Source organism: Camelus bactrianus, chromosome 15 (assembly GCF_048773025.1).
Source record: "Camelus bactrianus isolate YW-2024 breed Bactrian camel chromosome 15, ASM4877302v1, whole genome shotgun sequence".
Classification (NCBI taxonomy): Eukaryota; Metazoa; Chordata; class Mammalia; order Artiodactyla; family Camelidae; genus Camelus; species Camelus bactrianus.
This window is the reverse complement of record NC_133553.1, coordinates 64,988,553-65,014,136: the sequence shown is the minus strand read 5'-3', so window position 1 is coordinate 65,014,136 and position 25,584 is coordinate 64,988,553. Positions and strand designations below refer to the sequence as shown.

Genomic DNA, 25,584 nt, shown 5'->3' with positions numbered 1-25,584 from the left:
AAGTTTAATGATAATGTATTTCTTAAGTAAGTAAGAAAGGCCTAAAATACAAGTCAATTACTTAATCAAGGGCTCACAGAAGGATAAGAGAGATTCAATAGTGTTCTCTGATAGTTTCCTTATGTTGTGTTCCTCAGGTTTCTAACTAATTTAGCTTTAAATTTTGAGTTAGAAAAACCCACAGCAGATGTTACCAGAAGCAGAAGAAGTATCTTCCTAACCCATTAAAAAAATCAAGCAAAGTTTCACTCAAACCTACCTGGGCCAAACACGCCATAATCTAATTTTATCCAGAAAAACTGAGAGTTTTAAGAAGTCTATGACCTGTACAAGGATGGCTGAAACAAAGGCAAACACGGTCATGTCTGTGACTTCCAGTAATACACGAAGAAAATCCAAATATCCCGAGCCACAGTGGTTGCAAGAAGCCTGTCTGCAATCAGAGGCAGGCAAATCCTTAATAAATCAGTCACAAACACAAGCTTGTATTTTAAATATACAGTAGGAACATTTATTTAACACTTCTAAAAGATATTTCTCCATGCCTGATGATTTGATATAAAAATCAAACCCATCATACTTTCCCCATCAGTCTCTCTACATCAAGGGCAATCAGAAATTTGTACAACATGAATATTTGCTTCTGAAACAAAAATTACAAATTAAGTGATAACAAAAATACACAAATCAACTGGACCCTAAACGAATTTCTAATGAGTTCTTTCCCCTTTCCCCCAATCACCTAGAGCTTCTTTCTTCAGCCTCATTCTGCTCCTTTTCCTTCCTTTGCTTGGCCATGAACTTCTGTTAAAAGCAATTCATAATATAAAATATTTATTAGATGTTGCTTTGCTGTGTATACAAACATATCTAATATATTTCATTTACAATTTAAAAGCGCTTTGATCCTACAAAATAAAGATTAGAAACACAGTGCCTTACATTAACATTCCTTCCTTCCATTCATGAATCATCTGATATTTATGATATACTAGGCATTATGCTTGATGCTTGGGGACTCAGTGGTCAACAAGATAGGTAAGGCCCTTTACCTCACGGAGCTTACATTCTAGTGGGGGAAGAAAAACAAAAAAATAAACAAACAAGATAATACGGGTGGTGGTAAGCATTATCAAGGGAAGAAATACAGTAAAGCAAATGAGACTGAACCTTTTTGGGGGTGGGAGGAGAGCTCTACCTTAAGCTAGGTCTTTCTTAGGCAAAGGCCTTTCTGGGAAGCTATTATTTGAGCCTAGATCTAAAAGATGAGGAAAAATCAGCTATCCAAGGGGGTCTGAGACAGGGCAAAGGAAGAGCGGTATCAAGGCGCGAAGGCAGCAAAGGGGCCTTTCTTGTATGAAAAATAAAACAAAGAGAGCCAGAAAAGCTGGAAAACAGCAAGCAATAAAAAACTGAGATCAGAGAAGTCGAAGAGAATCAAATCATGCAGGGCCTTACAGACCCACAATAAGAAGTCTGGATATTATTCCAAGTGTAATGCGAAGCCAGTGGAAGATTTCAAATGGAAAAATGACGCCATAAACTCAAGAGCACAAGTAGCACAGCACGGCGGTTGAACACGAGCCTAGAACGACCCAGACACGCAAATCCTCAATCTGCCACAGCTCGGCCGTGTGACCTTGCGGTTAGATACTTGCGTTTAGATACTCTTTAAGCCTGTTTCCTCATCTTTAAAATTGGAACGATACACCTACCTCATAAAGTTGATGGGGGGGGGGGGGACTGAATAAGCTTCTAGCAAAAAACAGCTCAATAAATGTTAGATGAGTGTCTGTGCCACAAACAGAGGACATAGAAAGCAACTCTCAAACATGCAGGAGGAACCAGAGCCATTGTTTCAATTATGGCTAATGGTGACTTTCTACAGTTCTACTCTAAATGCTTCCCGAAGTGATGTATAACTAAAAGGGGAGGGGGCAGAGTGAGGGGTGTGACTGAGTCAGTTTAGGAAATGGGTTAAAGTTTAGTGGATTCTTTGGTCAGACAATTCAGAAACTTACATATGCTATGTCTATGACTCTGCAAGAGGGCATCAGAATACACAGTTTTCCACATTTTGATGATATCACATGGGACTAGTGATGTGCAGCATCTACTCTGGCAAATGCTGCCAGAGGAAAAGGAATAAAAACTAGAAGTCACTGGCAAGGTACAGTGAAGGACATGAACGGGACTCTGAACTCAAGAGAAACATCCTGGCACAAACCTTACAAAGTTCTCCCAGAGGGAAGGAATCCACGTTTTGGGTGGAGACATCAGTACTTTGGCTATAATACGACCACTTAAAGGTTTTATGAGGAGTAGAGAATAAAAAAATTTACCTCTGTATTTTGCTTATGACGTGTACTCTTGCAGTGATTTGTCATTGCTTTTTCACCTGAGTAGAAGAGGGAACAAATTGGACAGAAGAATCCAGCCTTCGGTACAAGGAAGTCTAAATCTAGAAGACAGGGGGAGAGAGAGGGGGAAGAGGGAGGGAAAGAATGAATAATAATTTATCTACAGCTGTGTTAATCAATTTATTTAAACATGATAAACATACTAAGCACAGTATATACTTATATACATACATAACATATACTGCTGTATATATCTAGGGATCAAGGACAATTAAGCCTTTAATCACAAAACCGAGGTCTTTATTTTTTTTTAACAAATTCTGTAATATTCCAGTGCCTCCAAGAATGTCATGGAATTTCTTCAAAATAGCAATTCATCAGGAAAGAACCTAATAGTTTTTGAAATAAACCTCTTAGGAATCTACTGTTTAAAAAAAAAAAACAGGAAGAAGACGCAGAATGACAGGCAACAGTCTGCTTGAAGAATATACTGGGTAAACAAACAAGGTGCCCCTTAGCTCAGCTGGCCATGAACAGTTTACCAGCTGAGCTTTTTTAGCACATTCTACTCAACTGGAAATGCCTGCCTAGGCAAGGAGAACTCAATTTTTACCAGAGTAGCAAAGAAAGCACGAGGAATACAAGAAGAGACACACCCCAGACTTCAAGAGCGCAATAAAAATATCTTTGCTAGGTAAAAACACAGCTCAATAAACTGTTCTCAGAAATGCCAATGTGCTAATTTCCACCTTAAAATAATCTTCTAAGCAAGGTTGTCCCATTACTCATCTAAACAACAGAACACTGATTATTTCACATGGATAAGGAAAAAATGTCATTTGTACTTTACCTTCAGGGACATCAGATGCCATTGATTTCCCTAAAGAGTCGTCCTCAATCTTCTTGCGTTTTCGTTCTGGTTCTGAATCCTTTAATTCAGATTCTTCATCAACTAAAGTCATTAAATTTTTCAAGAAAGAAAGTTATTCAAAATAGACGTACTTACTTTGTGCAACTAACACAGATAATCATCTCTCTAAGTAAATCTTTCTTGGTTAATCCCATCTGACTACTCTTTCAAGATTCTTTATGAAAGGAATAAATGGGTAAATCTGTTCAATCTTATTACATGTATTTAAGGATATGGGACTAAAGCTTATAGCATATTTTATTTATACATAGTTCCAGAAAAAATTTAAAGGGTAACAGAAGAAGTTCAAATTCTATGTTACTGGCAAGTTAACACATGTATGCAAAGTGCTGGGTTGGGGGAAGAGTGTGGATTAAGGGGAAAAGGACAAGAGCAGACAGTAATGCTGACGCCCTGTACTGAAGACCATCTAGTCAAGAAAAACTGAGCCTAAACTGATGGACTAAGACCCTTGTTAGACAGACTCACAAGTGACTTACAAACATTCAAGCCCAGCAAAGCGAATTAACATCTAAGAGGCACTCAGTGCTATTAGCAGACTGCATAATAGATGAGAGGAAGACAAAACAAAAACTAGTTTCGAGCAATTCCGGTTGCCCTCAGTAGCTGAAATACCTAACTGTTGTACGGTACTTGACAAATCCCTTTCCCATATATGCCATTCATTTAGCTTTTATCTTGTGTGAGATACACAGGTCAAGTCATTATTAGCCCTATTTCTTCACAGATGGAGAGAACAAAACCAAGAGAGTTGTAAAGACTGATCTGTCCAAGATTGCATACTGAGTAAGTGGCAGACTTGCGACTTCAAGTTCAGTGCTTTCCCCATGCAATTAGGCTACTCGTTACCAACCAGATGTGAGGGGATGGCTACAAACGATGAAATCATTATTTACTCTTCTCTTTTTCCTCGAATTTATCAGTCACCAAGCCCAAAGATGGTCGATTAAAAAAGCTGTCTCTTCCTTTTCTTGACTTGATGGTTAAAACAGCCTCTGGTCTCTTGCTACAAAAATTTATTCCCTCACCAGAGTAATAATCTCTCTCAAACACATTTTCTCTTGCCACTCCAAAGGCACCTTTATCTAGCAACAACAACAATAATAATATATTATATATAATTACATAATAAGTTTAATAGATTAAAACAAAAATTTTAAGTTAAAAATCGTTTAAAAAATGACTTTTTCTTAAGCTAGGTTCTTTTGTCAAACATATTGTCCACTAATGAAAATACATGGTTATAAAAGCAGTAAAGAAACAATCCTCTCTCTATTCTTCCATGGAAGTGAGGCAGTTCTAAGCAAGCCGGTAGCTGAAGTTGCCCTGTCACAACAGAAATTCTGGTGGAGGGGGAGAACCCTCATGAAATCATGTTAAAAGCATTTATCAGTTAGTAAAACCACTAGGTATGGCTTGGTATCAAGGAGAAAGTAATAGAAAAGAACAGAAAAAGGAAGAATACCCACTTGGCCAACCAAGGCAGAGAGCAAGAAAGAGTATGGGATCAATAGCAACAAATGATGCAGAGAAGTCAAATAAGACTAAATTAAGAAGAAAAAAACTCAGTAAATCCAATCTGACAACAAACAGAAGGGTTTCAGGTTTTTATTACACCTGGTTAGGAAATGGGAAAGGAAGGAGGCCTAAATAGTGGAGCAGCACTGAGGACCCAGCTGAGATCAGACTCAATGAACTGAATCACAGCTGGTAGTTTTTTCTTATAGAAGATAAGATACAAAAGCAAGAGGGCAACGAGGGTGCTACAAAGAGAATGACACAGGGGACATCCTTATAGTGCTGTTTAAATCATACCAGTAATTGACTTTTTGCTTTACCTCTCTGAATCAATAAACTCGAGATCTGGACCTGTGTGCTTTTCTTTTTTTTACCTTTTTTTAGCATTTTGCTATGAATATAATGGACACAATGACAAATGCTTGGTAGGTAACTGGAGTATTCTCCCTCACTAGACACTGTTCCCTATTTGTTTCAACATAAATCGTATTAATGTTATTAAGACATCTTATTTAATTCATTGGCAGGTTGCTTGGCAGCATCCAGAAAGCAAGGGATCTGGTCCACAAATAAGAGCTAGTTAATACGTGGTTTCTACTTGATGCTGCAATACGGTCAGAATAACCTATTGTGGATCATTTCCACATATTTGTCACATTCTATTATAACAGGACAGTCTTTATTATCCCACTCCATTGTGTTCCATTATCTCTGTGAGTTACAAAGACAAAAATCTTCATCCAGATCTAGTCATTGTAAGGCTGCCTTCCCCCACCCCCTCACTCCTCCCTCTGCCCAGTTCACTGTTTTTCTATTCTTCTTCTTAAATGGTAGATCTTTGGAACTTTAACCACCTCACTTCTATCAATCCTGCTTTACCTTCACTAATTTGGAAGGCCTCTTCACCTTTCACTGGTTCTGCCATAACAGCTTTTTCTGATGGTGGTGTTTTCCCAATTCTAACTCTCTTGGTTGGCACTTTAGCTTTAAAAAAGAGAAAGTCTCCTTTATTGCCACAGTAACAGAATTTAAATTGCTTTTAATTCTGAACAAGTTTAACTTTTTTTTTCCTGCAAACAAGATAGATATTACTCAAATTTGGGAAGGAAACTTATTTCTAGGTTAAAATAGGATTTTATTTTTAAACATCCAGCATTAATCTAAGCATTTTCCTTTTATCTTCCCATTTATCTTGATCAAAATTACACCTTCCTACCTGCTTTCTTCAATGATCCTACACATATTTTTTATTTTATTCCACAAGACTGTGGGACCTACTAGTATTTTTTATTCTTAGTTTGGTTAAATCTTTCAAGATTTTTGTATTGAAAATTATTTTGATCTCCCTAAAGTACTGAGTGAGCTGACCTGTTATTCTATACCATCAAAATATTACTTAAAAGTGAAATGGTACCTTCACAAATTTTTCTAAATCCTAAGTCTAAGCAAAAGCTAGGAGGCAGTCTGATATAAACATCCTTCTATTTATCAAAAGCTACGCTTTCCCAAAAATACAAACATATAATTTTCATTCCAATTCTAATGGGCACTCCAGTTTGCTTTCTGGTTTCATCAATTTTTCTTAAGGTATATATAGTACCTTGGGGGTAATGTCTGCTTCTGAACTAAAAGAAATTTGTGAAACTTGAACACATTTATTTGGAAAATACCATTTGGCTGTAAACCTGTCGGCTTCTTATGTCAAAACAGTGAAATTATTAGTAATGGCTGCAACATATACTTAAAAAATTTTAAATGTAGTCCTCCCATAAAACAAAAACTACCACTTTTAGGCATCTACCTGCTAAGTGTCTTTCAATCATGGTTTTCAGATCTTCTTCCATAATACTCTCATTTACTGGGCCCACTTGGGACAAAGCTTCAAGTTTTGTCTTCTTTGTGTCCACAGATCTCTTTTTTCTATCCCCTCTTTTTTCGGTGGGATGGTCACTTCTGCTCTGTGCTAGCTCCACTTTTAAATCGCTGTCTCCATCCTCCTCCTCTCCAACTTCATCAACAGTAACAAAATTAAGCTCTTCTTTAAGGTTGTTAAAATCTGCCAGAGAGTCTTCATCCTCTTCAGTTACTTCATCTAAAGTCACTAAATGCAGGTCACTGCTGTCATCCTGGATCTCATCTACAGTAACTAAAGTGGAAGGGTCTTCAGGCATTTGAGAAGAAATGAACCCAATGGAATCCCTCCCAGTATTTCCCTCATCTCCTTTAGTACCTAAAGTGCCAAAACTTATGTCTGTGGACTCATTTAACGGTAGTTCTTCTACTTCTCCGATTTCATCCACAGTCACCAAGCGTTCCTGTTTGAGAAGATCTTGTTCTTCAGCCACAGACAGTACAGTGACATCTTTAGCTTCACTGTGGGAAATGCAATCATCTTGATCAATTAACTCGTCTAATGTAAGAAGTGAATTTGAATTTTTTACCATTTCTTCCATAGTTATTTCTTCTTCATCAATTACTTCATCCACAGTGACCAGAGCTTGTGCTAGAGGTGCAGCTGCATCTTCCTCTTCCCCGATCTCATCCAGTGTCACAAAAGATAATTCTCCCTCAACCATGCGAGGAGCAGAGATTTTCCCCTTCTTCTTCTTTAAGTTAAGTTCAGAGGAGGGGGTATTTTTGAGAGCTTCTTTCCTTTTTCCTTTTAGTGGATTCTGTCTGGCTTGAAAAGGATTCACTTCTTCTCTAACCTCATCCACAGTAACAAATTCATCCAAATTAAATGGAAATAAATGTTCCTGTTGGAAAAGTTAAGAAAAACAAAACAAAACGCAGAATTGTGAACAACTACTGACAACTGGCCAGGTTCCAAACAGTCTCAATAAATGTGCAATATCATTTGTGAGAATTTCAGTGTAGACACGTTTCCTAAAACTAATATTAGTTATATTTTTTAAAGCCCTACAAATAAATCTACAAAATAACACAGAAGGTAAAATCCTAATGATATCAATCTAATTCCACCTTTACTTAATTTCAGTAAGATTACAGCTATTTCCTAAATGATGTACAAGTTTTGAAACATGATGCACAAAAATACTATATTTAAAGCATTTATCAAACAATTAATATAATGTAAAGAATTTACTGTTCCATATGTTAAATAATATCTAGCAAGTGTTTTGGAGACTGTGGACTATTAAAAGCACCTCAAAGGCAACTAGAAAGTTAGTAGCTAACTAGATTATTCCATTGATCAATTTATATATATACACAAAAAAATTTATATAATACGTATTTTAAGATATGCAATACTAAGTACAGGCATATCTTGTTCTATTGCACTTCACAGATAATACATTTTTTACAAATTGAAGACTTGTGATAACTTTGCAATGAGCAAGTCTACTGGCGCCATTTTCCCAACAGCATTTGCTAACTTCATGTCTCTGTACATTTTGGTAATTCTCACAATATTTCAAACCTTTAATATTATTTTATTTGTTGTGGTGATCTCTGGTCAGCGATCTTCAATGTTACTACTGCAAAAAGATCACGACTCAATAAAGGCTCAGATGATGGCTGGCATTTTTCAGCAATAAGGTATTTTTTAATGAAGGTATGTACATTGTTTTTGAAGACATAACGCTACTGCACACTTATTAGAGTACAGTATAGTATAAACATTTTTATATGCACTGGGAAACCAAAACAATTCACGTGACTTGCATTTATTGCAATATTCCCTTTACTATGGTGGTCTGGAAGTACTTCATCCACAGTGACTAGAGCTTGTGCTAGATGTGCAGCTGCATCTTCCTGTAGTATCTGTGAGGTATGCCTATATGAGGTTTTTTTTTTTTTGTGAGAAAGTTATATGGAAAAATTATTAAAGCCAAATAGAACTGCACCTGAAAAAAAACAGTATCTGTAATTTGAAATATGGTGCCAATACTAAAGAAAATAAATTCCTGGCAGCCCTCCTACACATTTAGTATGCTATCAATGGTCAATTACTAGCAAATATAATAATGATATCAGAATATATACTCTGTAATTTTGGGGTGGGGGGAGAAATCTGTAAGCAATTGTACTATCAATTTATTAAGCCATGGAACGAACCACAATCCTTATTTCTGCTTCTTAAACTACTGACATTTCTCCTTGCCCCAACAAAATCGGCCTTAATTTATTCCCTACCAAGGGAAAAAATACAGTAACTGAAAAAATATCCTATGAATGATGGAAACCTAAAATACCAAACAATCAAATATAAACTGTTCTATGTTTATTTGGCAGTAGAGGCCAGTACCAAGAAAATAAATCTTAGAGCCCATCCAGTGGGTTAAACTAAGCTATACCCAAAGGACCACAAAATGGAGAGGACTCCAGTTAAACACCAGTCTCCTTTACACAGATGCATTTATAACGAACTCCTATCGATACGAGACTGGAGGTGTCTTCCTACTCTAATTCCCTTTCCACCCCTGTGTAACTTTTTGCCCTCCACCAAGAACACAAACTATTTAACTTAGCTCAAGGTCAGATAAAGAACTGGTGATGGAGGTCAAAGGTAAATTTCTCATTCCTGTCTCTTGTTATCAAACTAGTCATTGCAGGAAAGACACAAGTTACACAGTAGATGAACTCTTTCATGGAGTGATGGACTAGATGGGTTAATATGAGTGGCCTATTTCTTACCTCTTTGGATTTGGAACTTCTACCAGTGGTGCTTTTAGGATTCTTAGTGTTTTGCCCAGTCGAAGTCTGAAATATTAAATAAGAAATACAGAAAAACAGAATTTATAAAGAGGTTATTAATGTTCTTTAAAACAAAAAAGAATTCAAACAGCAAACAGTATCCAAACACGTTCATTTATACAAATATTTAACAGGTATACCAAGCTAAGTCAACAATCAGTTAACAGTACAGGCATCATCTCCATAAGTTGTAGTCAAATTCAGTTTTACTGATCTTTTCTTCCCTATAGGCACAATGTCTAAGTTGGGCAGTCAGTAAGCTGATACAGGAAGCTTCAATTTAAAAGAGAAAACCGGTTTCCCATTCAGAAGCAGAGCGCTAAATCACCTTAGGAGATTCACTGCAGACTTTTTAAACACAGTTGTATTTCTGACCACATTTTATCCAAACAATGCTTTCAAACCTGTTAATAAATTACAAACTTGAGCTTATTATTCTAAGTGTCTATTGGTTTAAATCAAAGGAATCATTTAAGAAAGGGAAATGGGAGCTTGGGGGTGAAGGGAGTGAGGAGGTGAAAGCATAAAACAAGATTACATCTCCTACTCCTTAGCTACAGCAGAGAGCTAATCACTTCAAGGATACTCTGGGCCGCTCTTCCTACCCGCCTCACCTTATTGTTGCTGTCATCCCGTTTCATGACGGAAGGTTTAGCCTCTGTTTCCTGAGATTGTTTTGTAATATCCCTGTAATCCAGTTTAGAATCCTTGCCTTGCAGGGCTGAGATCCTTCCACTGCCTCCTCTGGTAACACCGCTCTGAGTGGGTTTCAATTTACTGCTGTTTTCAGCCAAGCCTGACCTGGCACTTGTAGGTTTAAGCAGACCCAATTCCTTGGCTGAAAGTTTCTTTTCTGCATTTATTTGATCTCTGAGTACAGATTTTAGAAAACTTTTCTGATTTTCAGATTTTGAGGCCGTAGCTTTTGCCTTTGGAGAGATCATACCAGCCTTGATGCTTGATTTACTGCTAGATGCATTTGATGCAGCCAGCATACTGATTTTACTAGTTTCATCAGGCTTATTGGCCTGACCCACTCCTTTATTTGGGCATACTTTGGTCACTGAATTTTCTGCAGGCTTTTCTTTTATTGTAGCCACAATCTTTTCCAACTTCTCTGCAACCATCCTATCATCATTCTTCTCAGCCTTCTCTATTCCCATTTGCAGATCCATTCTGGTTTCCTTGGTATTTAATTCATTCTCCTCCTTTTCATCCATGTTACTTTTTTCAGAAATTCCCTTTGTGCTCACTGCCTGCTCATCCCCAGTGGAAATTCCCGGTACTAAGGCCACAACACAAGTAGATGGTATTATTTCTGAAACAGTTTCATGTTTGTCTACTTCAGCTACAGCTTCTATCATAGACTGTGTAATCCCAGAAAAGAAATCTTCTGCTTCACATGGCGAGTCTTCTAGAATTCCTTTGATGTTCCCTTCTTCTATAAATACACTATCAGATGTTGATAATTCTGTTTCAGGGTTAATAATTTCTGCCTCTTCCTTCTCAAAGTCACTGGTATACACCTGTTGATTTAAAACAGACTCCTCTACATTGTCAGTGAATAAGTCAATACTGCCTGGAGTGGATGCTACAAGAGGAATTTCCACTTTGACCTCCTCTCCGTGGGTTTCAACTTCCAACGTTTCAATAACAAAGTCAGAGTCACACAGTGCTTTTTCAGGTTCTTCCTCACAAGGCTCTTCCTGCTGTATAGAAGTTCCTATTTGAATGTTGGGAACAGATTCTTCTTCAACCTCACTAGGTTTAACAGAGAGACTATCAGCTGCTGTTTGCACCTCACTTTCATCAACTGGACTGTTTTTCAAGTCAGGGCTAAAAGTATTTAAAAACAAACAAAAAGAACACAAACAAAAAACACAAACAAAAATCAAACTATGATGAGAATCAACCATCATAAATAATCCTGTCAATGCTAATTGTTAAGACTTCCTGATGCATTAGCAATAAGCATTGGGAAATCCAGCCAATCAGCATTAAAAATGGTTAAGTTTTGATGTAAATATATAAACAGTGTAAAATTTTAAAGAGATCCTCCACTGCACTGAAGATTTCTTTTTAGTTAAAAGGAAATAATGGCAATATGATATGATCCTTTCACTCATGTAAGTTACAGCCAATTTTTTTCCTTCTGTGTCAAGTTTGCCTCTGACATCAGAAGACCGTATGTGAACTTGAGACATATCAAATCATTAGGTCTCATTATCCCAACAGTTGTAGCTGAAATAATATGTTTATGGTTCTACAATGAAACTAATGATCTACGGATTAAAATTCTAAATTTTGTAAATGAGCCTTACCTAAAAGGAAGATAAACAGAAAATGATAGGCCAGACTCTAACCACTTCTTTTTTTTGGATGTGTAACAGATTTGTTTTTAATTTCCCAAGAACTGTATTTATTAGTAATACTTAAAAGAAAACTTTCTTTGGAAATATCTTTTAAATACACTTTTGGAGATTTAAAGTTAGAGGCAAAGCGAATAGAATCACCTTAACATAAACACGTAGTCTTATTATAAAATATGTGCCTTTGGGTATATTATTAGAAGAAATATGTTAAAAGAAATCTTTCCAGTTACAGAGAATAATTTAAGATTACAATACATAACTTAAGATTTTAAGTAAAATTATTCAGAAGAAATGCAGAAAATACACGGCAAGTACATGCGATTGATCTCATTTCACCATGGTCCTCCGAAATCCAACATTTTTAAAAGTATGTGGTTTAACTATTTTCACTGACACAGAGAGGATAAACTGTTTTGATATTAATGCTCCATACATCAGCGGTTTTCTTGAAGAGTATTAAGGAAAATCTTAGCTTCTTAGCTTCTGAAGACAATGTTCAGCACGCTATCAACACAAATTAAAGTTTAAGAGATACATTCACTTAAGTACATCAGAATAGCAGCAGGTTGGAAAAAGACACCAGAAAGTGATCATGCCATATCAGTATCTCAGTATTGACTTTTCCCCCTACTTTTTAAGGAAGGAGGGGATGAGACATCCCCTTTGATACGCTTCTCACAGGGTGGCCATATACTCTCAGGTTAATGTAAGATGACGTTTATTTGTATCTTGAGATGTTAATAATATTTCAGAAGTTTGGAAGAAGTAAGCACTACCACATCAGGGTCCAATCATATGAGCCAATAAACCATTCTTCCCTCCACAAAAGATCGTTAAGTTTAAACTTCCAAAGGAGAAAACTTTTCTAAGAGATCAAAGAAATATCTTTTGAAGAAAAGTTAAGGCCAAAAAATCTGAGGAATTTATTTAAGTTAAAAAGTCAGTAATCACAGACCTTAATCAACGTGTATTCTATTCATTTGTATAAGCTACCCTTTGTATGATGAAAGGGTTTTAAGCTTTTTTATTTGAAATAATTCACATCCCTTATATTCAAAAATAACAAAGACTAATTTCCAATGTTCCAAATTCTTAAGACAAGTCAAAATAAAACTTGTTGCCAAGTACAAATATGACAAAGATAAGGAAAAGTTGTGATGTTCAGTTACAGCAGTTATGTAAATATTTTTTCTCAAAAAATAATCTTTCATTTTTAGGTTACAAGACTCATTTCCAATAATGAAGACTGAATTTAAATTCCTGCCTCATTACATAAGAGGACATTAACCCTAAAGGCTTTACAAATTAGGGCTATACAAAAACACCAGTTTACTGGGCTAGAAGGGTAACAATGGAGATTTTGATTCCTGGCTCTAGGGTATAGCAAGTCCTTCCCCTTTACCTATTTATATCTTGTCAATAAATTTAAAAAGCTATTATCTTTTATACAAAATGAATCACTGTGCAAGTTCCATACTTCAAACAGAGAGCACAAACCTATTTTGAAAAATGGCTTAATTCCATATTTGTTCTTGTGTCAATCTTTTAAAATTGCCAAGTGCTTTCTTCATAGGATTAATTTTCTAAAAATTAATATCTAGTATTCTGGCTAACATAGTAAAAAGTTTCAGTGTTCATCAAGTAAGCTTGGAAAGTCAGTTTGAGATGTCAAATAAACAAAATTAATACCAGAGTTAAAAAAAAAAAGTCTTCTAAAAGATCAAAGAAAACACAATCATATTCTGGGAAATGGCCCTAAAAAGGATTGCAGGAGGGCTAGATTCAGGATACAGATACCTAGTTTCCCACCCTCCTGTCCTACTCCCATCCCTCCATAACACCAAGGTTTCAAAATCTTCAGAGAATGTACACAATAAAAGCTGGCCATGAGAACAAAGGTTAGCGTCATACCATACACTTTCCGAGAAACTTTCGACTGAGACTTAACAACACTGAAGATTAGTATTTATTTCAGAGGGCCACTGAGTACTTCCCAACATTGTTAATGAAGTGGTGAACATTTCATCTTGCATCCATATTTGGAGCCTTAATCACATAATAAATAAATAACATTCACTTGGGGGGGTGGTGAGAGAACAGGCAAAATGTAGAATTTTATTAAGTTATTAATATATCCATGTGAGATTTCTTTAAAAAGGAAATAAATACTTTACATTAATTATAAGCAATAGGATCATATTCATGATGAATTAGCACCCGCAAGCCCTTAAAACAAAAACAAAAGACACAACAACCACCAGCATTTTCCCAGAATCAGTTTACTCCAGTAAAGAAACGTGAAGTTTTTGGCCACATCCAATGTATTTTTTCTCTAATGTCATACAAGTCAGAAAAAACTGACTGCAAAGCAGGAATTAAGAAATGATTAGTGCTAGAATTTTAAAAATTAATTTTATAAGATTAGACAACTATCTGTAAATTCATTAAGACATACCTGGTTTTAAAATAAAAGAGAAGTCAAAACAATGAGAGAGAAAATGACCAATACAGAGACAATAACCATTCTCTCAGATATAAAAGAAACTGTCAAAGAAACTATACAAAATGGACTTTTGGAAGAGCCTACTTACTTACCAGCCAGAGTTACTTGTGGCCAAACTGTAGGTCTATTCATAGTACTACACGTGGCACTGCTACCTTCTCAGCCCTCTGTGGGCTTTTCTACCAAGCACTGCTGCTGGTATTACTTTGCAGGTGTGTAAATATAGTTGGTATGATGATGTGCAACTTAAAAACTTGCTATGCAAACACATACAGCAAAAACCTATTGCTTAAAGTTACCAATATACTTTTAATGTACTCATAATCATCTTTATCATTTTAAAGTTTCATTGTATAAAAATTAATCACTGAGAAGAAAAATCCATAAGACTTCTTATTTTTTAAGCATCTTATAATTAGGCAGTGCATCAAATAAAATAATTAAACTTTCTGTATTTAAACACTTTCAAACTGATAAGCTCTTATTACACTGACTAAGAAATAAGGGTAAATCACCTAGTATAAAAGAAGAAAGAATTATCAGTCAGTGATTCCCAACAACAAGCAGTAAAAGGGAGGTTATTCATTGGTGGGACGAAGGTGGTGATAAGGGTGGAGTTCATCAGGATGAGAAAGTGACTAAGAAGAGGGGTGTGTGTTTGTGTCTGTCTTGAAAGCAAGACTATGAGTTACTAGTTTAGTTACTGTAGATTCTGAAGAACAAGCTTTCATCCTCTGAAAATATAAAGCAGTGTACATATTATTTTGTTTTACACTGAAATACATAGTAATTATTATCTTTTTGGTTTTAAAAGTCAGTGAAATTTAAAAGGATTACATAAAAATATTAAAAATTTACTACTGTACCTAACTATTCTGGAATAGAAAAATCTATGAATGTAGTGGTAACAGAATTGAGCTGTTCAAAAGTCTTAGCAAAACACGTCATAAAGAAGTCAAATTTATATATTTAATTCAAATTGTGTTTATACATTCACTTTTCCTTAAAAGAAAATCCCTAAATAATTAAAACAGACCCCAAACAACAAACATTTAAGCCTTAGGTCAAACAGAACCAAAAAAACCTCCCAAAACAAAACCAAACCAAAAACACCTTCATAACACTCATACATACAAAATGATCATGAAAGATAAAAACTTTTTGTTATAAGTGAATGATTACGATGAAGTATAGAAATAAAATTCAGTAATTAACTATATACCATAGAAAATGTTAGCAAACTTAAAACAACATACCTTTCTTTTCCTAGTTCTGGGTCTTTCTCAGCTTCAGCCTGTAATATAATTCCACATTTTGTAAGAGGCTATTCTACAGGATTTAAATATTTAACCCATTAACGCAGTATTTTCAGTTCTTAAAATCTAAGCTAAGAAAACAAAACCACACCTTAAAATATCTCAAAACAGCTAGTTTTCAGTGTCCACATAACTATCAGACTCTAGAATTTTTTCTCATTTTTAGATAAAGAGCACTAAGTAAGATTAGACAGAATGACACACAGCAATTAATGAGAAAAATGAGTTTCCATAATGATGATATAAATAAGATACTTTTTAACTTTAAAAGCCCAGAAATACCAGCTTTTGCTAAGAATAAAAACAACTAACCTGAAATATCAACATCTTTTTCATGCAATTATTATTTTGAAAGACTTTTTTATAAGGGAGACCAGCTGACTTAAAAAGTTTTCTACTCGGGGGGTGAGGGTATAGCTCAAGTGGTAGAGCGCAAGCTTGGCATGCAAAAGGTCCTGTGTTCAATCCCCAGTACCTCCTCTAAAAATAAAATAAGCCTAATTACCTCCTCCCTCCAAAATATTTTTATTAAAGGCCTTAAAAGAAAAAGTTTTCTACTCCAAACATGTAAAAGTGCTGGACAAAATTTAACAATAATCCTTTTAAATATGTGTATACACACATACATATATCTTAATCTATTTATAGTCTGTCTCCTCCACTAAAATAGAAGCTCTTTGAGGACTGGGACACTGACTCCTCTGTTTACCAATGTTTTCTGAAGTCTAAAACAGTGCTGGCATAGAGAAGGAATTAGGTAACTGTTTAATGAATTAATAAATAAATGCTAAAAGCTTTCAGAGAGAAAAAAATAGAATACATAAAAAAGGTATGGCTGGAATCAGCCTTCTCCTTAACATTGGTTAAGAAAAACAAAATAAAAGGAAGAACAACCTGAGCATGGAATTCTCCACCCAGACATACTATCAATGAAATACGTAAGAACAAAATAGTTATTTCCAAATATGCAAGGAAATCAGAAAGGTTACCGTCCACACATACTTTCTGAAAAAATTATCTGACAGCGTCTTCTAGCAAACAGAAAAGTAATCTAAGAGAGTAGGAGATAGAGTCCAAGGAATAACAGAAGTAACTCAGAAGAGCAATAAACAAAAAATCAAAGGTATATAGGTGCTTATGAAGCAAATGGCCATAAATTTAAACAGGGTGTCAGAAGAACAGCTCTGAAAAGGAGAGTAGATTCTATTCAACAAACAGTAATTAAGTTATATAACCGAGTAACATGAAGACAGTCTTCTTTTTCCCTCTCAAGAACAACAAAAAACTAAACTATACAGGAAAGCCATAATTCAAATACTGAAGAAAACAAAAACACAGCATCATTTTGAAAAATGACTGAATGTAAGACACTTCTGCGTGTCCAAGTTACTGACACCTATTTCTTTACTCTTTCATTATTTTCCTTACGCACTCATTAAATATTTCAGTCAAGGTATCAAAAATGCAGGTATTGGTTTTCGGCACTTAGAATTAAGCCTTCATGCTTTGTATGCAAGGTTACTATAGTTATAGAATTAAAGGCTGTAATGTACTACCTGTGGAAGTAACACTACAGGTTAACAAAAATGGGGGGAGGGTGTTAAAGAGAGGGTAACACAGGATGCTAATTCATTATGAACATGGTAAATTTAAAACTGTTATTAAAAAATGTGGGGGCAGAATTTATTTCCATTTCATAGTCTAGCTTAGGCTTTCACTCCTTTTCATATAGACCATTGCAGTATCTTGAAATTAGTCTACTTGCCTCGACTTATGATTTGTTGAATGGATATAATGGACACTATGTGTCATGCTCAAGATTAGGAGGCTCTCTTATCAGTAGTGGAGCTAATAAGTCTTCTATAATAAGTCAATTGTGCTCTCCAACTTAATGAGCTGAGTCAGAATAAGGCTGAGTAAGGACCTGGGAAGCAAAGCATTAATTCAGGCAGAGGTTTCATATAATTTCCACTTGTTTCATTAAGTCTACTCGGGACCTTGGGACCATATTTCTGGAAGAAAATTTCTGTATAGCCAGAGTTTATTCTAATTCTGAACACAGTTGAAAGTAATAACCTGAAACATGTATCAAACCCACAAAATTTTTAAACTACAGGTTCTGTTGAGGAAAAAAATGCTAAAAACTTTAAAATTTTTTTCTGAAATCAGGTTAAACAAGCCATTCAAATTTGTGCTTAAGTCAGTACCTACCATGGTGCATTTACTTAAATGTACTTTAATTTGGATTTAGATGGTGGAATTATTTTTTTTGAGCTAGCACAAGATTTTTGGCAGATTAAGAAAAAACATGCAGACACCAAAGATAAGGCTTTATTTACCTCCCTATTTACTTTTCACTGAGATACAATAAAACTATTAGAAAGAGAAAACATCTGAGTTTGAATTTAATTCTTCCATAGGCAGACTATTTATAGTTTTCATAGATTATCACTATGCAAGCCAAGAATCTAACATCTTGTTTCTTATACAAGAACAGAGTTTATAATAATTTAAACAAATAAATGAACTTTCTATCAGAAGGAAATCAAAATGGACTCTGTAGATTCTGCAGTCTGGAGATTATCATACTATATACATGGAATCACTCTGCACATATGTCCATAGTAAGTAACAATGAATATACTACATTTTCCAAAATTACCTCAATTTATTCACATTTAGACAAATTTGTACTACTCCATAAACCATGAAAATTAGAATAGTGATTGCAAAATAAAATTTTAAAACCAAGTGTATCCAAACTCAGAACCAGTTGACTACTGACCAAGAATAATTCTCCAAATTACCTTCTGAGTATATCTTCTACTTTTGGGAGAATGACCTTTAAGCTTTTTTCATTTTCTAAAAGCACAAAAATTGATACAAAATAATCTTACCTTCAATGAATCCATCTTTGGAGACAATGTGCAGGTCAATACATGGTCACCTATGTTCTGTGGATTTTGTTTCAGAAAGCTGTACATTGATTGAGCAGCTTCAGGACTATCTAACTGAAGAATTGCCTTTGGAGTAAACAAAAAAGTATAGTTAATAGTTCCTTACAAAATTAAAAGCAGAATTACCATATTATCCAGCAATTTTATTTTTTCGGTATGTACCCAAAAGAACTGAAAGCCAGGACTCAAAACAGTTATTTGTACACCTACGTTCATACCAGTATTGTTCACACAGCCAAATGTTAGAAGCAACTGAAGTGTCAATCAGCAGATGAGTGGATATGTGGCATATGCATACAATGGAATATCATTCAACCTCAAAAGGAACGAAATTCTGATAGATGCTACAACACATGTTAGAAGAAATTATGCTAAGTGAAATAAGCCAAACACAAAAGGACAAAAATTGTAGGATTCCACTTATATGAGGTACCTAAAGTAGTCAAATTCATAGAGACAGAAAGTTGAACGAAGAATGGTGGTTGCCAGGAAAAAGGGGGATGGGGAGTTACTGTTTAATGGACAGGGAGTTTCAGTTCGCGAAAATGAAAAAGTTCTGGAGATGGATAGTGGTGATGGCTGTATAACACTGTGAATCTACTTAATGCCAGTGAACTTAAAACTTAAACATTGTTAAAATGGTAAGTTTTGTTATGCATACTTTACCACAATAAAAAATTTAGTTTTTAAAAATATTTTTTCTTCCACACTTCAAAACATGTGATTACAAAAAAGTAAGGTTAGTCCTCATTTCAAAGTAAACAAGAGAAAATATTTTTTAAATGTTGCAAAGTCAAGGCAAAACTGAAAAAAAACAGTATATATTTTTAAAGATGGGATTAAAACCATCTAAAGTACAAGTTCTGAATTCTTTATGCCATCTGTCATTTCCCTTCCATCTTAGGTCACACTGTTTCTGAAGTACCAAACATGCTCCATGTATCACTCAGTACGTCAAAGAAATAAGTATCTACTTTTTGGTCAATTAGACATCTTTTATGAAGCACCGTCAACTTTGCTATAAAAGCAAACACTGCCAATTTTGCTATAAAACCCTATCTACCATTCTAGGTAATATATGGTTGACCTAATTATAAAATAATAAAGAAAATATGATTTTAATGGACACATCTGAATTAAACAGAAAAGACAGAGGGCATAGTAAATGTAAAGAGGATAACAATTTCTTTTAAGGAAAGAAGCCAATCACGAAGTAAGGAATGATCATTTTCTACTTCTTTCCATATAACACTAATCTCTGTGTTTTACGGCTGGAAGGGATTTAGAAAATACCTGGTTTTACAAATAAAAATTAAAACTGTAAACCAACTTAGCCAAGGTTACAAAGGTAATAAAGGCTAGATGAGCTCAAGTCTAAACTTCCCCATAAGATGATGTTCTTTGCACATATTCCCTTGTGCAAGTTTTATTTCCTTTTAAAACTAGGAGTTCTGAGAGGGGGGAGAGACAGAGAGAGCATCTCTTCCTTCCAATCACAGCGCAGGAGAAAATATGCTGGTTTATCATAATTCTAAGACACTGATTAATGTTTACAGATGCTTCAGTTCAGAAGCTGAATTCAAAGTTGCAGACCATAAGAATACATGGTTCAGTACATACATGTTCCCTACAGAATATACAGCTGAAATAGGAGGGATCTTTTTACCTTGTTTTTATTACTCATGTGTATGTGGTGATCCACTTTTCCAAACTGGAGTCCAACACAAAGTACACACTGAAGTCCATCTTCTGGTAAGTTATCAAGATGTACAAATCGATCGTAAATTTTATCTACATTTGCCTATAGTTTTTTTTTTTTAAGAGACAGCACAGAAAAAGAGAAACAAAGCTGAAGTATCAAACTGTAAAACACAGATTAACAATAATGTAATTTTTCAGAGGTCAAGTGATGTCCTCTCCCAAGAGTAAGAAAATGATTATATGGGTAAAGACAGTGAGGTCTCAGTTTTAGATTTGAGAATCAGTGAAACAACATACCAAAAAGAAAGTATAATCTTTCTTCTATCAATGTAATATTCACCCAAAACACTTAATATACTCAGTATTTACCCAAGCCAGTTAATATGGCTCCAGTATCTAGAAAATATTTCACATTAGGACTTCTTTACCCTTTCTTATTTTTACCAAGAGAAGACTCATGTGACATCTCCATCACCTCAATATTTTACAATTACTGCTAAGATTTTCCTTAATTCTTAAGAGGTGAACAATAAAATAATCAGTTTCTATCAATTAAACAAGTGTACACAAGCATTTAAGTGCAAAACTCACCTCTGGGTCATTTTCTCTAATCAAAGTTGTAAATACAGCTTCCTAGAAAGGCAAATAGAAGAAGACTGAAGGTATAAGCTCTTTCTCATTTATAAATTTAATTAGTCAAAATTTATAGTAAAATAACCTATATTAAAAAGCATTAAGAACTATTTCATAAAGTGAGAAATAAGCAAAAGTTCCGTTTCTTCCAAAATCTCTCCCTCTTCCTAAACAAGTTATCTAAGTCCCACCCGACCCGTGGACCTTAATTCTTCCTAGTCCCATAAGTACATTTAAAGACTAATAAGGTCATAGGTACCATTTAGGAGAGAACACTCAAATTCATATACAAGGAAAAGGAGATTTAACTTAGCAGACAGTAAGAGAATTCAAATTATAAAACAAAAAGTTTACTAAGTAAAATAGGGGATGAGGAAGAGCAAAAATGTAGGCTGGTAAAAACATCACAGGGTTTTAAGTGTACAGTGATTTGGTGCTAATTATAAAGAAGCCAAGAGTGACATTGAGACTAGGATGTCAAAGCTGGGAGACGCTAGCTAACAGAAGGCTTCAATGTATAGAAAAGGAACTTTATGAGACTACAGTTCTTATTTTTTTTTCCTCTTTGACAGTAGTACTGACATATATAAAACAACCTTAGCAATTACATCCCATTAGAGTGATTCTCAATGGAGGGCTTTTCCAAGATGCATGCATTTCTACCTTCCTGTAGAGATTCTAATATCTCTGCTTCATGCCTCTTAGTAGTAAATGTAGGCCACACAGAAACAATGAAGTTTCTAAATCAGTTAAATTTGATTAGGTTCAAATTTTATGCAGGCTCATACTTTGTGAAAAGGGTTCTGAAGGAGACAAAACTGAAGGTAGAAGATATAAAGAGTAACTATTTTAGTTAGAGTTTTTAAGAGGTGAAGCAATGGTGAATGGGATGAAGAGGGAACAAACTCCAGAACTATTGGAGTTAAAACAGACAAGACTAGTGACCCAATTGGTTGTGAGAAATGAGAGGGAAAAATTAAAGATAACCTCTGGAATTCCAGTTTGGATGATGGATAATGGCAGGGAGACGAGAATAGAGTTCTCTACAGACTGTAGTTCACAATTTTTTTTCCATTCCAACATACATGAGGGATTGTATTCCTTCAATATGGAAGTAACTCTCAAACAGTGAGATGGGAGAGTATGGAGAAACAAGAAGATGCTTTCTCACTGTTTGAGGAAAAATATGTGACCCAGCGAAGAAAACTAGAAAACATAACAGCCTACAATAACTTTGATTTAGAAATTTAATAATATTCTAGTAAATATGATGTTAAGTCTATTATTTACCTCGTCTTTTAAATTCATATTTTCAGGAGCCATACTTATTGAGAGTTGATTTCCATCCATCGATATTGGGAAGCAGGTATAAAATTTTACCATAGAATCTGCAGACTTTCTACTTATTTCTATAAATGCCTTTTAAAATAGAAATTACAAGAATGAAAAAATAAATGTCTTAATTAATTCACTTTTTCTTGAAAAAATTTAATACGTAAGAGTCAAATGAACTGAAAAACTTAGTAAATATTTTTAAGATAAAAAATGCATTCCTTAGAAAGGTGAGGTCAATAGACTTAGAACATTACAACCATAACCAAGAAATAATGAATGACTGAACTCATAAGGCAATATTAAAGAGAAATAAGAAGGGACATTGTAGTAAATGACAGTAAGGAAAATCTTAATTATCTTTATTATTCATCACTGTAGCCTTAGTGCCTAGAGCAATATCTAGAATGTAGAAGACATTTAATGAACAGCTACTGAGTAAATAAACTTAATGATTGACAAAATATGAGAAATATATGAGAAATGAAAGAACCAAAGAAATATGTAATGAGGCCAAGTTATTTTATTTCATTGTTTACAGTGTAAAACTGTAGTTCCATACATTTTAATTTTCATACCTGGGTAAGTAAAGAGACTGAACATTCTTCCATATGTCTGATAATTAATGAGGCAGAAATATCCCATATTTTTGTTTATAGTTGTAATTAAAAAATGAATTATCTTTGTCAATTGCCAATGTATTAAACTTTCAATATTTTACAGCATGTTTAAACAAATCCTTTGTTTACCATTTTACACAATTAATTTTTATCTCTATTTTGCTTTATGTTAATTTTAGCTTCACAAATTTCTAAAATGTTTGTATGACTAAATCAGTTATCTTCCCATCTAACATCTAGAAAAATATTAAATCTCCAAATACTTAATATTTCTACTCAACTCTAAGCAAAATTGGGCATATAATAATCTAGATTTTCTGTATTTGGACTTCATATTTATCTATATATATCTACTCTGGTATATGATGCAAAGTATGACTTTGAATTATTCATTCCCAGATTCACAGAATTTCCCCCTATTTCAATGTACTGTCACATAAAATTCTTACATTAAAAATGCATTTTTTATTCTTATATATCACTGAACATTACAAATAATGTGCTTTCTAAAAAACAGCTTTACTGAAATATAGTTTACATATCGTAATGTTCACTTGTTTAAGTGTACAATTCATCAGTGTTAAATATATTTAGAGTTGCGCATGATTCAAATAATCTTTCTTTTTTTCTTTTTTTAAGAGTGAAGGTAGATTTTCTCAGAGAGATGCACACTCCATAGAGAGAGTGCAGGCCATCTCAGAAGTCCAGAGAGGCCATGAGGCATGGGGGTAGGTGTTCAGTTTAAAGTAAAAGTAGATACACACTCCAAAGACAGAGTGTGAGCCATCTCAAAAGGCAAAAGGAAGGCCTCAAATAATCTACTTTTAACATAAAGTGAAATTGCATTTAACTACTTAAACTCACTCTCCCCTCTTACTTTGTTTTCTTAAGCACAGTGGCTGGGCTCTCAAAAATCTCTAGTGATCATCAACTCCTTTCTATTTTAAGAACACTACTTTCCACCACTTACAACAGTGTTGTTTCCATTATTTAAACTTGCCTGAAATTTCACCTCCTATAAAATACCTTCCACAAGTTGTTCATTATTAACCATACATTTTGTTTTGTTTAAAATTACAAAAGCAATATATACTTACAGAAAACTGAAAACATACACATAAATCTAGGTTGTTCTAAGTTCTGATGACTTCACTAGTCTGAGTCTGAAAATGGTTACTTCTCATTTGAGTATATTGGTCAAACAGCAGAAATACTAATAAGAGTATTCTATAAAATTTTATAACTTGTTTAAAACTCTGTATTAACAATTAAAGATGCAAAATACCTTCTGTTAAACCAAACATTTGAGCAAAACTTTAATGGGGAAATCCATCCTTCCTATCATAAAATTATGTCTGATTGGAATAATGTATTTTTAAAATAAGGGATTATTTGTGTTTTACATTTTAAAAATATCTTAGCTTGAGACAGCTTACTTTGAGGTGTTGCTCTTAAACCCTTTCTTCCTAGTTTTGTGAAGTTTAACATTTTTCAAAATGTGCTTGCAGCCATATGAATTCGCAACTATTTTTAACCCTTACCTTTTTATGAGATGATAAAATCAAAATATCCTTTAAGCCACCAAATGGTTTTACTAGGTTGTAAACTTCTTCGACAGAATATCCCTTATTAGGCAAATCAGAAATAAGTACCACACACATCTCTTCTGTTTCCTTCAAAACAAATTTAAAAATCGACATTAAAATTGAACTGCTATTTAAACACTGCAGATCATGTTAATATTTAAATTGTATTTAATACTAAGTCTGATCAATTCAGAAGGTTGGTCTGAACTACAAATTAAAAACAAAACAAAATGCAAATTTCCTCTCTTCAAGCACACAGAATAATTTCAACAATCATACCATCTGTCATCTAGTCAAGGTCTTTGGTTCTTTTGCAACCACTGCTTAAAAAAAGGTTTAAAAACACAAGTGTGTCAGTATCTAACTACAACTCCTTCCTTTTGTATACTGTTGTCGTTCCTGTGCCTTATGATGCTAACATGTTCAAGGTCTGAATCTGAGCATATCTTTTTACCTTACTGAGTAAAATAAACCCCCTTTGGGCAATATAAAAGAAGCTTAGTTAGTCTCTTAGAGTCCTCACTCCATAACCCAATCCCCACAATACAGTAAATACTTTCATTTCTGCCTTCTCTTCTCTCAGATCTATTTTATTCTTCAAGATGACTCTCATTAATGCCAACTGTTCCTTTAGTGGATGTGAAGGTATAAATTAGGCAACTTGTGACTTCTTTTGGGAAGGAAAAGGGTGGGAAATTATAATTTTCATAAGTCAGCTGAGAATGATTTTTAACTAGCATATCAATTGTATTCACAAATGGTTCCTTCTAAAGTGCTTTAAGTAAACTTAAAATATTCTACTGATGCTTTAAAATATTCTTCCTAAAAGAAAATAGTAAATTAGTTACTACATGAAGAATGGCACAACCAGTCTAAAATAAACTTACCCTTAGCACCTGAAGGATCTCAAAATTTCAACCAGTAAAGTCTAAATTAATGAAATTTTAATACATTCATGACATATAACCACAAGAAAACAATAAAGTGAACTTCCTGCTCGTCAAATAAAAATGCAAACCCTACCTGCTACTCTAAA

The 25,584-nt window shown here is 34.3% G+C and overlaps 1 protein-coding gene across 7 annotated transcripts in view; it reads right to left on the bottom strand.

Annotated features, from left to right (window-relative positions):
• Nucleotides 1-483: 483 nt before the first annotated feature.
• Nucleotides 484-25,584, bottom strand: part of ZNF638 (zinc finger protein 638) — a 109,073-nt gene continuing 83,972 nt past the window's right edge. For 2 of the 7 annotated variants that reach the window (XM_074341288.1, XM_045523214.2), the window contains exons 16-29: nucleotides 24,504-24,635; nucleotides 22,301-22,429; nucleotides 20,969-21,010; nucleotides 20,343-20,477; nucleotides 18,617-18,742; nucleotides 15,660-15,697; nucleotides 10,143-11,364; nucleotides 9,469-9,534; nucleotides 6,611-7,565; nucleotides 5,689-5,793; nucleotides 4,188-4,376; nucleotides 3,211-3,312; nucleotides 2,343-2,461; nucleotides 484-804 (exon numbers count right to left, since the gene is read on the bottom strand). In XM_074341288.1, the coding sequence (XP_074197389.1) occupies nucleotides 739-804; nucleotides 2,343-2,461; nucleotides 3,211-3,312; nucleotides 4,188-4,376; nucleotides 5,689-5,793; nucleotides 6,611-7,565; nucleotides 9,469-9,534; nucleotides 10,143-11,364; nucleotides 15,660-15,697; nucleotides 18,617-18,742; nucleotides 20,343-20,477; nucleotides 20,969-21,010; nucleotides 22,301-22,429; nucleotides 24,504-24,635 (3,426 nt within the window). In that variant the 3' untranslated portion in view covers nucleotides 484-738. Of the gene's footprint in view, nucleotides 805-942; nucleotides 1,070-2,342; nucleotides 2,462-3,210; nucleotides 3,313-4,144; nucleotides 4,377-5,688; nucleotides 5,794-6,610; nucleotides 7,566-9,468; nucleotides 9,535-10,142; nucleotides 11,365-15,659; nucleotides 15,698-18,616; nucleotides 18,743-20,342; nucleotides 20,478-20,968; nucleotides 21,011-22,300; nucleotides 22,430-24,503; nucleotides 24,636-25,584 lie in introns of those variants that run through there. The other 5 variants (XM_074341289.1, XM_074341290.1, XM_074341291.1 and 2 more) reach the window with 5 other exon arrangements.